The sequence below is a fragment of the Cebus imitator genome, unplaced genomic scaffold, assembly GCF_001604975.1.
Source record: "Cebus imitator isolate Cc_AM_T3 unplaced genomic scaffold, Cebus_imitator-1.0 Scaffold102, whole genome shotgun sequence".
Classification (NCBI taxonomy): domain Eukaryota; kingdom Metazoa; phylum Chordata; class Mammalia; order Primates; family Cebidae; genus Cebus; species Cebus imitator.
In genome coordinates this window covers 2,718,166-2,731,191 of record NW_016107417.1, presented here as the reverse complement: position 1 = coordinate 2,731,191, position 13,026 = coordinate 2,718,166, and the positions used below count along the sequence as shown (strand labels likewise).

General features: G+C 53.6%; 1 protein-coding gene across 1 annotated transcript; it reads right to left on the bottom strand.

Annotated features, from left to right (window-relative positions):
• Window positions 1-9,188: 9,188 nt before the first annotated feature.
• AP5B1 (adaptor related protein complex 5 subunit beta 1) lies at window positions 9,189-12,239 on the bottom strand. Its single transcript, XM_017537428.2, has 2 exons — window positions 12,010-12,239; window positions 9,189-11,910 (listed from the first exon to the last, which is right to left on the bottom strand). Exons 1-2 carry the CDS (start codon window positions 12,157-12,159, stop codon window positions 9,421-9,423), a joined length of 2,640 nt encoding a protein of 879 aa, XP_017392917.1. The 5' UTR covers window positions 12,160-12,239; the 3' UTR covers window positions 9,189-9,420.
• Between the last annotated feature and the right edge of the window lie 787 nt (window positions 12,240-13,026).

The window sequence follows — 13,026 nt, the reverse complement described above, 5'->3', positions numbered from 1 at the left end:
AAGGAACAGTTTTCCCTGGCATCGCAAGAGGATGTTCTTCCAGCAATTTCCACTGGCACCAACTTCTCTGCTGTCCTGTGAGCCACAGGCATACCCTGTCCCGCAGATCTGGATCTCAGACCTGGGGGCAGGAAGGGGGCTTTTCCTTGGGTGCTCCATCAAAGTCCTAGGGCTGAAGGCGGCTCCCTGTATCTATTATTTCTGTGTTCTTTAGCATTCTTGTCACCTCTTGCTAGCTAATCTCGTGTTACTTCCATCCCCTATTATAGTTAATATTTCTTTAAACTTCTCTATTCAAATTACTGTCTGGTTCTCTCCTAATTGGACCATTGCTGATACTATGGGCAATAGGTGAGAGTTAAAGGTACCAGCAAAAATTGGCCAGGCATGGTAGTGGCTCACACCGGTAATCCCAGCACTTTGGGAGGCTGAGACAGGAGGATTACTTGAGGCTGGGAGTTCAAGACCAGCCTGGGTAACATAGCAAGATCCCCCGTATCTACAAAGAAAAAAAAATTTTTTTGAGGTGGAGTCTTGCTCTGTCACCCAGACTGGAGTGCAGTGGCATGACCTCAGCTCCTCATTTCCCATGTTTTTAGTTGCAGTATTTCTACTTTTTCACTGTATATACACCACATATATATAACATTTCTACACATTTGCCCTCATATCCACCTATGTTTTAGTCTTAGACTCTCTCTCTCTATATATGTATGTGTATATATATGTGTGTGTGTGTATACATATGTCTACATATATTGTGTATACACACACACACACACACACACACAATTTTTTTTTTAAGACTGAGTCTTGCTCTATTGCCCAGGCTGGAGTGTAGTGGAAAATCTCGGCTCATTGCAACCTCTGCCTCCTGGGTTCAAGTGATTCTCCTGCCTCAGCCTCCCGAGTAGCTGGGATTATAAGTGCCCACCACACCTGGCTAATTTTTGTATCTTTAGTAGAGATGGGGTTTCACCATGTTAGGCAGGCTGGTCTCAAACTCCTGACCTCAAGTGATCTGCCCGCCTTGGCCTCCCAAAGTGCTGAGATTGCAGGCATGAGTCACTGTACCTGGCCTTTTTTTTTTTCTTTTGAGACAAGGTCTCACTCTGTCACCCAGGCTGGAGGTCTGTGGTGTGATCATGGCTCACTGCAACCTTGAACTCCCAGCCTCAAGCTTCCATCCTCCTGCCTCAGCCTCCTGAGCAGTTAAGACTGAAGTTATGCGCCCCTACATTTGGCTATTTTATTATTATTTTTGTGTGTGGAGACAGGATCTCACTGTTGCCCAGGCTGTTCTCAAACTCCTGGCCTCAAGCAATCTTCCTGCCTTGGCCTCCCAAAGTCCTGGAATTACAGGTGTGAGCCACCATGCTCAGCCCATATATATTAGTTATAATTGCTCTCTTTGGTGTGCATGAAACACATCTCTATCAGACTGACTCATGTGTGCAGAATTCCATAGGTACTCACTGAAAAACAGAAAATTGTTTCCTAAAATTGTGATACTTGAAGGACAGTTTGTCTGAATATAAAATCCCAGCTCACACTTGTAAAGGTGTAATGTCTAAAAACTGCTGCTCCGTTGCTGTCTTGCTTTGTATGCTAGTTTAAAAAGTCTGCTGTCATTCTAATTATTTTGCCTTTGTAAGTTATTTGATCTTTTTGCCTGGAGACCTTGAGGGTTTTTTTGTTTGTTTGTTTTTTAAGAGTCTTTTAGGCTGGGCATGGTGGCTCACACCTGTAATCCCAGCACTTTGGGAGGTCAAGGGAGGTGGATAACCTGAGATCAAGAGTTCCAGACCAGCCTGGCCAACATGGCAAAACCTCATCTCTACCAAATTACAAAAATTAGCTGGGCATGGTGGCAGGTGCCTGTAATCCCAGCTACTCAAGACACTGAAGCAGGAGAATCACTTGAAGCCAGGAGGTGGAGGTTGCAGTGAGCTGAGACCATGTCACTGCACTCCAGCCTGGGTGACAGAAACAAATAATAAATTTAAAAATAAATAAAATTAAAGGGTCTTTGTAATTAGGGTTTTATTAGGATATATCTCAAAGTTGATCGCATGGAGTGAATTTTCCCGCACTCCCAGTGGGCTCTTCCAACATGTGGATTTTTTGCTCCTGGACGGTTTTCTTACAGTGTTAAATATTAGTTCTGGTTTAGTTGTTTAGTTTTTCTTCAGGGACTCCAATAATATACATGTGATTCCTTCTTTGGCTATCTTCTGTTTCCATTACTTTCTCTGGACCCAACCTACTTATTTATCTTATTTCCATTCTGTTGATTGGCCTTCCGTGTTCTTTCAATGCCCCTTATTAAATTTTTATTCTCCCTTGGGCATCCTGTGATTTAATCTTTACTTCTAGATAATTTTGTCGGTTTGTTGCCTTTCTTTCCCAAGTTCAACCAAATCTCTTTCATTTCTTCCTCCATTTTGTAGATTTCTGTTCTTTGTTTTGAAATTTCCCACCAAAGTGGCTTTGCATGTCTTCAAATGCTTGTTTTGAGTATATTTGGTTCTGTTTAGAGCGGTGTACCACAGCTCTCTTCTTCTTCATGGCTATTGTTTCAGAGGTTTGTGTGAATTTTTCTTGGTTCATATGTGATGGAATTCGTTTTCTGATATTTTGCAATAACTTTGTATGTATGAACCTATCTTTTTATTATTCACTTTCATGGTATTGGGTGTCTTACACGATCCCTAGATAATGCGCCCTCTTCTGGCAACATTGTAAAGTCCAGATGCTCTAGTGAATTTGTTTTGCAGGGGCGGGAGTGGGGGTTGCGGGTCTATTTTTTTTTTTTTTTTTTTTTTGTCTTGGAGGACAATTAAACTTCTCCATTTGCTTCCCTCTTCACACCCAAATGCCAAAGGACACTTTTCCCTTCTTTTGTGGGTAGTTGCTCCCCCAGGAGCTATGTGTTTCCAAGACGGTGGCTTCACATCTCACGGGACTTTTTTCTTTTTTTTTGAGACAGAGTCTCACCCTGTCTCCCAGGCTAGAGTGTAGTGGCACAATGTTGGCTCACTGCAACCTTCACCTCCTGGGTTCAAGCGATTCTTCTGTCTTAGCCTCCCGAGTAGCTGGGACTACAGGCATGGGCCACCATGCCTGGCTAATTTTTGTACTTTCAGTAGAGATGGGGTTTCACCATGCTGTCCAGGCTGGTCTCGAACTCCTGACCTCAGGTGATCCACCTGCCTCGGCCCCGCAAAGTGCTGGGATTACAGGTGTGAACCACCATGCCTGGCCTCATGTGTACTTTTAAATCCCCCACCTATCATCCCAGCTTCGACACTACTGCAGACATGTTTTTACATTTTCAGGCTCAAAGTGTACTTAGCCTTTTTGGTGAGGTCTTAGATCAAGCTTAAGCCCCATTACAACGTCCTCCTCACCTTTGCCCCAGTTTTCCTCAGCTAGTCTTGTCCCGACACAAAGCCTGTGGCAGGTGAGGTTGGAACGGGCATGTGGAAGAGAGACATCCTAAGCTGTCATTTGTTTTTCCTTCCTTCCTTCCCTTTCCTTTTTCTTTCTTTCTCTTTCTCTCTTTCTTTCTTTTTGAGACAAGGTCTCTGACACCCAGGCCGAAGGGCAGTAGTGTGATCAAGGCTCACTATAGCCCATACCTCCTGGGCTCGAATGATCCTTCCATGTCAAACTCCCAAGTAGCTAGAACACCACCATGCCACCACACCCAGCTAATTTTTGTATTTCTTGTAAAGACAGGTTTTCACCATGTCGCCCAGGCTAGTTTTGAACTCTGGGCTCAAGGAATCTGTCCACCTCAGCCTCCCAAAGTGCTGGGATTACAGACATGAGCCACCACACCCAGCTGGGCAATTTCTATGTTGTTTTTCTTGTTCTTTTTAAGTTTGAGCATTCTTGTCTCCATGTTATCCTGAGGGCTTGCTGTTGCATAATTTTATCTATTCTCCTCATTACATATTGTTTCTCTAGGTGACACTGGGGACTTCTGCTGCTACCCTTATCCTCCTACCTGAAAGCCTCTGACAAAATATTGCCTTCCCATTCCTTCTAAGGTTTAGAACCCGCAGTGTCCAAGGGAGAGTGCTACCAGGAATGGACACTGTATGTTTTTTTTGAACTGGAGGTAAAGGCTGCCCCCACATCATCATTTTGCCTGGGGACCAACAGCTCTAAGAGGAAGACTGATCCTGACTGTCCACAGAGAGGCTGTTGCTGCCACACAACAGAGACAGTGAGTCCGTGGTACCCAGGGGATCCCCTGAGACGTCGCTGAGGATTGCTGGGTTCAGTGATAGTGTTAATGAAAGCCTCAAGTGACCCAATACAAGCAGAATTACCAAGGACTCAGACTCTTCAGGAATGAAGTTTGGGTCACTTCATTAAGATCCCTAAAAGAACCATAGAATGGGTATGGAAGAAAGAAGTTGTAAATAACAATCCAGGGTTAACAGATAAAATACAGGATGCTCAGTGATAAAAGGAAAACTTTAGTCCAGGTAAGTTTAACAGAGTTTAACTGAGCAAATAACAATTCAAGAATCAGGCAGCCTCTCATGCCAGAGTGGGCTCAGAGACTCCAGTGCAGCAGTGGTGGAAGAATTATGGACAGAAAAAGGAAAATGAAGTACAGAAAACAGAAGTGAGATCTAGAAACCAGCCAGATGGTGTTTGCCTTATCTGAACACAGTTTGAACAGTTGGCCACCTTTGATTAGCCAAAACTCAGTGATTGGCACAAGCACTGGCTACATTCTATTTACAAGTCCGTTTAGGTTACAGTTCACGATGCACAGAGAAACCTTTAGGCCACTTAAAAACTGTAAGGAGGCAGCTTTAGGCTTAACATGATTTAACACTGGTTATAGCCCAGGCACAGTGGCTCACACCTGTAATCCCACCACCTTAGGAGGCTGAGGTGGGAGGATCACTTGAGTCCAGGAGTTCAAGGTTGCAATAAGCTATGATCGCACCATTGCACTCCAGCCTCGGAAATGGAGAGTTCCTCTGGGAATCGTGCCTCCAGCCAAGACCAGAGACAGGCACTTCAAAGGAGGAGGGGTTACGGTAGAAGTTTCGTGCTCCATGGACTGATGAAACATACACATTCAATAGCTTACATGAGGAGCTATGAATATTCATGAAGGTGGTTCTGACACATGCATATTGAACAAACATGCATGTAACATACAACCCATGCTCGCTTTGGGGTGGAGGCTTAATATTTAAATATATTACGATTAGGCCCTATATGGCAAAAGCTCTTTCCACGCAAATGCACGAGCTCTGCAAACCAGCCAGAACCAGTCCATGGTGGGTGGTCATCAGGCAAGTTACTGAAATCAGTCTCTTGTCCAACCAAAGCTGTAGTTATGGCTGGGGGAACACTGGCTGGAGGTCAGTTAGTCAGCATCTGGTGAAGCTGAAAGTGTTTTTAATATTGCTTATCTCAAAAACAGTGCTTGGGCTGGGTGAGGTGGCTCACACCTGTAATCCCAACACTTTGGGAGGCTGAGGCGTCCGGATCACCTGAGGTCGGGAGTTCAAACCAGCCTGGCCAACATGGTGAAACCCTGTCTCTACAAAAAATACAAAAATTAGCCAGGCATGGTAGTACATGCCTATAATCATAGCTACTCAGGAGGCTGAGGCAGGAATATCACTTGAACCCAGCAGGCAGAGGTTGCAGTGAGCCAAGATTGGGCCACTGCACTCCAGCCTGGGTGACAGAGTGAGGCTCCGTCTCAAAAAAACAAAACAAAAAAACAGTGATTTTTAGCGTTTTAGCTGCTACAGAAAAAAACCTTGTGCAATTAGAACATAGTTCATTCATAAGTAGGGGACAGGGGAGGCAGAGCATGGAGTGGGGGCCCTGTATGACTTAACCCTTGCCTGGCATGGCCTTAGGTCCTGTTTACCATTTGGTATCTTATTGCCACACAGTCTGTTCTGTCCATCTCATTATTCCTATTTTGTTCATTCATGCTGGTCAGTTGTGTCTAAACCATAAAGGAATAGGGTATAACAAGTTACATCTGACCTCTCAGCCTGTCAAGGCCAGGAACTTTTTTCGAGGGTCCCCTGGGCCATGAGGGAGCCTCTATTCAGTTGGTGGGGGTTTAGGATTTTTAGTTTACATAACTAATTTGATAATCCAGTGCATTTGTTACAGCGTATCAAAGTGAGATGATGACTCAACTATTTCGCACCTCCAACATGTACTTCCCCAACTGTCATGGCAGAGGGAGAGAAGGCTGGAAAACTGAGCATTGGCAATGACATATTTTGCCCCAAAACTGACCCCCCCTTCACATTTCATTAGCCAGGGCTGGACTTGTAGCCAGACCTGCCTTGGAAGAGGCAAGGAAGGGTACATGAACAGCAGCGTCCACACAGGTGGACAAAGTGACCCATGTGACTTTGGTTCCCTCTTTTTAGGAAGAATTTTTGGTTGTACTTGGATAATTACAGGCGTGCCGCTATAGATCTTCAGGAAGCTGAGATGATGAGCAGCAGTGTGTGATGCTGAGGACACAGAGGGGTGGGGTCTAGGAGCTCTCAGGAGGGCTCACTCAGCACCATCCTGCCTCTTGGTGCCTCCCTAGGAGCGCTGAGAAGATGCAAAACCAAAAGCTTTTACTCCAACATTGCTTAGCCAAGCCACGAACATACATGCCCTCCGATTCAGCAATTCTGCCCCTAGCATGTATCCCAGAGAAAGTGTTACATAGGTCCACAGGGGACATCTAAGAATGGCCATTGCAGCACAGCTCTGGTTGGCGGGGGAGCTGAAGGTCATCTGGTGTCCAACACTGGAGGAGTGGATGGATAAAATGGGATGGATGCACAGGTGGGCAGAGAGATGGGTTAAAGGATGGCCAGTCCTTGCATGGACCAGTTACCTTACTGTTAGGCTAAGGATGAGCATCTTCAGGCAAAAAGATTCCCTTGCCACTGGGGTTCTGTGGAAGAGAAAAATTGAGTCCACTAATGAGATGTCTTTTGAAGGATGTGGACGGAGGAAACAGGGCCAGGGCCATTTGCCCTGTGGGCCCAGCCTTGGAGATGTTCAGTCCTTCTGCAGCAGCATCAGGCTTCTGGCTTTGTGGGTGTCAGGAGGCAGAGGTGGCAGTCCCACCCCACGTGCCAGGGCCCAAGCCCAGTTTCCTGGGTGCTGAGAAGGGGTGGATGGCAGGCAGGACAGTATGTTTTGATCTCAGCTCCAGTGGGAGCCTCCTGGAGGTAGTTTCTCCAGACTTCCCCTGGACTTTTAAGTACCCTGATTCCCTCAAATCTCTTTCTGCCAAAAACAGCTGGAGAAATTTCTGTTTCCTGAAACGGACCCCTTCCTGATTTGGAAATCACTTGCTGAGGTGACAAAGCAAGTTACTGTCACATATCAAGTTTGAGACAGGCCCCCTGACTTGACCTATAACACTCCCACTGTCCCAGGCCTGGTTCCCTTTTTTTTTTTTTTTTTGAGACAGAATCTCACTGTCACCAAGGCTGGAGTACAATAGTGCAATCTCATCTCACTGCAACTTCCACCTCCTGAGTTCAAGCAATTCTCCTGCCTCAGCCTCCCAAGTAGCTGGGATGACAGGCACATGCCACCACACCCGGCTAATTTTTGTATTTTTAGTAGAGACAGGGTTTTGCCACGTTGGCCAGGCTGATCTTGAACTCCTGGCCTCAGGTGATCCAGTCGCCTCAGCCTCTCAAAGTGCTGGGATTATAGGCGTGAGCCACCACACCCAGCCCAGGCCCGTCTTTCTTATGGCCTGCCCCAATCAGGAGGATCAGGAGGGGTAAAGCTGACCCATGGGGAACCTGTGGCTGGGAGCCCAAGAGGCAGGGGCAGCAAAAGAGGGCAGAGAGGGTTGGGACCTCTGTGGCCCTGGCTGAGGTCTGCTCTGATGACGTGATAATGGAAACCTGCTACCAGATGACAAAACAATTACCAAGCAGCTGGGTGACCTTAGGAAAATCACTTAACTGCTCTGACCTACAGATTTCCTCATCTGCGGGGCCCTGCAGAGCTGTTGCAAGGATGAAATGAGCCAACACATGTGCCTGGCAGCAGAGCTGGCCCCCACACAGCTGAATCCTGTGTTTGGATGTTTGGGGGAAAAAAAACAAAAACTAGAGGAACTAGTTCTTCTTACCTGGGAAGATTCCTAAGCACAAATTAGGTTTCTTAGGGGCTGAGATTAGAAAAAGTTTAGTCTTAACCCCGATCATGTGGCTCCCTCTCTCAGTCCTCGAACCTTATTAGCAGGCCCTTCCTAGAGCGGGCTCCAACTGGCAGAGCTTGGGAAGCTCTCTCCCTGGAGAAACTACCTGGCCGCCACAGCCTTTCTGTTTCTGGCTTAGGCCCACTGTCCTGCCCGGCCTGAACTCCCTGGGGTAGGGTCCCTGCAAACCTTGGTGGTTGAGAAGTGCTGGCTTGGCGGGGTATGGTGGCTCTCACACCAGTAATCCCAACACTTTGGTGAGGCTGAGGCAAGAGAGTCACCTAAGCCCAGGTGTCGGAGACCAGCCTGGGAAACAGGGAGATCCCGTCTGTGCAAAAAAAATACAGTGATGGCTCACACTTGTAGACCCAGCTTCTCAGGAGGCAGAGATGGGAAGATCACCTGAGCATGGGAGGCAGAGGCTGCAGTGAGCCCTGATTGCACCCTGCACTCCAGAGCACCAGAGTGAGAGCCTGTCATTAGCGCCCCACCCCCCCCATAAAAAAGAAAAGAAGAAATAAAAGTACTGTCCCACACACTCTAGCTCCAGCCCCTTCCTAAATCACTGAGCGGCCTTGAGCAAGGCCAGGCCCTCTCTGGGAAGCAGAAAGATTTTTCCCCTGCCTCCTGGGCAGGGACCCTGGAGAGCACTAGTGTGTCTGGCTGAGACAGAGCTATGTAACTCTGCAGTCCCGAGTTCTGTCTGGGGGCCTTCCTGGGGCCTATGACCCTGCTACAGTTTGAATGCTCATCCCCTCCCACACTCATGTTGAAACGTAATTGCCACTGTAACAGTATAAGACTTAGGACCCTTAAGAGGTGATCAGGCCAAGAGGGCTCTGCCCTCCTGCATGGGCCCAGGCTGTTATCTTGGTAGTGGGTCCTCTATCATGGGATGCAGAAGGGTCCTTGCTGGGCTCTGGGCCCTCAACTGCGGACTTCCCAGCCCCAGAGCTGTGGGCCAATACATTTCTGTTTATTATAACTTACCCAGTCTCAGGTATCTTACTAAAGCAGCAAAAACAGACTAAGACCCTCACCCCCATGAGCCTGCTCCCAACCAGGGCCCAGAAGAAAACAAGCCAGCGAGGGCACTGGGGAATGCAGGGTTTTGGGGAAAAGAGCCACAGGAGTGTGCCCTGGCCCCCACAAGGGCCACAGTCCTGCCCCACCTGGCCTCCTGGGGCTCAGACGGCAGCCGCCAGCCCGCGGAGGTAGTCCCCCACCAGGGGCAGCACGGCCCAGTCATCGGTCCGCAGGGCCACAGGCACTCCCTCTGCCAGGGCTGCCTCCAGCCTCAGCAGCAGCTTTGAGTCCGGGGGAAGGTGAATCGCTACATAGTAGCTGGTAGGGGGCTGGGCCACCACCACGAAAGGCTCCAGGTGGCGAGACACCAAGCCCTCCAGGCCCTGTGGCCCAAGTGGACACCAGACACGACTCTCAGCACCCTCTGGCAGGCAGGAATCCCAGAGCTCCTCAAAGAAGCCCAGACCGGCCCCCTCTGGCGGCTTCGGGAAAGGCAGAAAGAGGTCGGCAAAGTTCACGAACAGGGGTGGCAAGTGGACATGGCACGTGAGACCAGTGGATGTAGTGTAAAGGGCGTGGACATCCAGCCGTGTTGGGGCTGGGCATCGGGGCTGCAGGGGCAGGAGCAGAGGGCGGGCAGGGCGGCCAGGACACAGGTAGGGCACATGGACAGCCCCTAGGGGTGCATATAGTTGTCCTTCCACGCGGAAGCGCAGCTCCAGAGAGTAGATGGGCTCCAGCGCCTCTGGCAGGAGCTGCAGCACTGGCAGTGGGCCCTTGACCTCATGGGACCCTACGCTCAGCCGTATCAGGGCCGGGGCCTCCTGCACCATCAGTGCTGCCACAAAACCCTGGTTCTCAGCCACCAGTGAAGAGGCCAGTGCAGGTGCAGCAAGGGAGGGGCCCAGGGCCACCCCCAACTTGGGTCCTGCCAGGTGTGCCAGGAGGATGTAGTAGAGTCGGGCGTGGTCACACCCATCAGGGTCCTCCAGCTGCCTGGCCAGTACCTGCAGCAAGTCAACCAGGCCACCCCCCACCCCTGCCCGCAGCAGTGCCCGGCAGACCTGCAGCAGGCCCTGCTGTAGGTCCCAGCTCGTGCAGTGCGCAGCCACAGCCCGTAGAAAGTTGAGGGTAGCACTCTGGGCATCTCCATCTGCCACCCTTGCCAACATTTGCAGGTGCCAGCAAAGAGCTTCATCCCTGCCTGGCCTGGACACCACCTCCTGCCGCAACACCACCTTCAGGGGCTCCCTCAGCTCAGGGTCCACGTGATCCAAGAGGTCCACAAAGTGGGGAGCCAGCATGGGCCGGGCTCGGTACAGCTGGGCCAGTCCGTGGATCAAGGGGGTCAGCACCGTAGGTTGCCCAGCCAGGCAGCGGGCAACCAGGTATGAGGCCTGGAAGCAGAGAGTGGCCAAGGCCCGGGGGCCTCCTTCCAGGGCTGCCCTCTGCCACAAGCCAGCCAGTAGCTCTTCCAGGTAGTGCCCTGGGCTTGGAAGCTGGCTTTTCTCCTCCTCTTCTTCGTCTTCGGCACAGAGCAGGCACAACAAATGCAGGCGGGCCAGGAGGGCCATCGGCTCATGTAGCAGACTGGGCAGGAGACCACGGCATAGCTGGGGCCGTAGCAGCAGTGGGGCGGCCTCCTCACCTTCGGGGCCCAGTGGACAGTTCTCAGGGAAGCTCAGGAGGCAGTGCAGGTAAAAGAGATGGGTGGACAGAGGCAGAGCAGGGTGCTGGGCGGCCAAGGTGAGCCGGCGGAGCAGCAGCGTTTCATCCTGGGCTGTGAACAGGGCCTCGCCGAAGGCCGCCTTGAGCGCCAGCACTGCGTGCAGCAGTGTCAGCTGTGCTGTGCCTAGCAGCCGTACCAGCTGTGGCTTGAAGAGTGCTGGTGGCTGTCCCTGAAGACCCCGCAGGGCCCAGCCCAGCAGCCACAGGAGCTGGGCCTGGGCCACAGGAGTGAGTAGATAGGAGGTGTCTAGAAGCTGGGCCACCGCAGCCCGCAGCTCCCGCGCCTCCTCAGGGCTGTGCTCTCGTGCTGTAAGGCTAGGCTCCCCCTCTCCCTCCTCAGCTACCGGCCAGCTGGGTGCCTGGGGCTGAAGGCGTCCATCGCCCTCCTCCACTAGTGTCCAATCCCAGGGACCACCCCCAGTTGGGGAAACTCTAGCCGTGAGCAGTGCCCCCAGGCCAGCCCCAGCCCGGGACTGGAGCACCAGGGTGTTTCGCAAGGCAAGGGACAGCAGCAGGCTGAGCGGCTGGACAGGGCCCTCCTGCCCCAGCAGGCCCCGCAGCAGCCCCAGGGAGCCCCCAAGCAGCCCGGGCTTGCAGCTCTCTAGCTCTCGCAGACACTCGCAGGCGGTGGCCTGCAAGGGACGCTGTTCCGAGGCGGGGACAAAACCTCGCCCCAGATCGCTGCCCGCGGCCAGGCCGAGAAGTAGGGGCAGAAGCCGGCAGGAGGCGCCCGAGGTGGGGCCTAGTGCGCCGCCCACCGCCAGGGCTGTGGTGGCCGCCAGCAGCAGGGGCCGGCGGAGAGCTGAGGGCCGCGGGGGTAGGAGGACCAGGGTGTCCAACAGGGAGGTGGCAGCCACCTCGGCCGCAGAGGCGTCGGGCCACAGCTGGGCTGGGTACTCCAAACTCAGGGCCAGCAGGGAAACCTGGATGGGGGATTAGGAGGGAATCACGAAGATGAGGTTCTGGACAAGGCGGGCTGGAGTGACCCTGCGGGCCGGGGCAGAGGACACGTGGGGGCCTACCTTGGTCTGTTCGCTCAGCTTCTCACTCCTCAGGTCGCCCAGCAGGTCGCGACCCAAATCCTCCGCCTCGGGACCTGCCATGAAGGCGGACGGGCTGGCCCGGAAGGCCCCCAGGCGCTGGGCCCAGACGTCCCGGCTTAGGGGCCCCATGGTGAGGCGCGCGGGTCCCTGCGCTGGGGAGAGGGAGCCTCAGGCCGCGGCCGCCAGGAGCGCGGGGCCTGCCGCCAACCCCAAGGGGCTACGGTCACCCCTGGCCGCCGCGCAGATGCCGGCGGGACCCGCGCCCTGCTCCCACGATGAAACCAGGGCTCTCCGGGCAGACGCCGGGGCTTGGCGCCTGGGCCCCCGCGGGACAGGAGCGGGGAGGAGGCGGGGGCGGGTGCGTGCCGAGAGCTCGTTAGGCCGCCGCCCTCTCGCCCGCGGCTCGCACCGAAACCACAGCGCCGCCCGGGCCCCCGGCGCCCGCGGTAACGGGCCGCGCTCGCCGCCTGACTCAGCCGCCGCGGGCGCTCAGGCCGGCCGGCTCCTTCCGGGCTGGCTGCGCGGGGCGGGGCGCGGGGGCGGCCGGGGCTGGGCGGGGCGGGGCGTAACGGGGCCGCCGCCTCCCGCAGGTGCCTACTCGCCGGTTTCGCGGGGGCTAACTGTCCCGCCGCGCAGGCCCCCTTCCCAGAAACCGCCGCAGGCCCGGGCAGGAAAGGCGGAGGGGAGTGAGTCGGGGCGGCGGGGCGGGGTGAGCCTGGGCCCCCGATCCCAGCTCCAGCCGCGCGGGGCTGCGATCCCGCGGCCCTCGGCGGACAGCGGCCCGGCCCCACCAGCGCCCGCCAAGCCGCGCAGGGCGGCAGCCAGCGCGCCCCCCGCAGGCGCCGGGGCGCACCGCACCCTGTGCCTGATGCGCGGCCCCGGGGGGCGTGGGTGCGGGTCCTAGGGCTCCCGGAGTGGCCGCTGGGGGTTAGCAAGGTGCGGTCGCAGGGCGCCCGCAGGAAGGGCGCCCCAGCTGAACCGGTCGGGCGGGCGCCG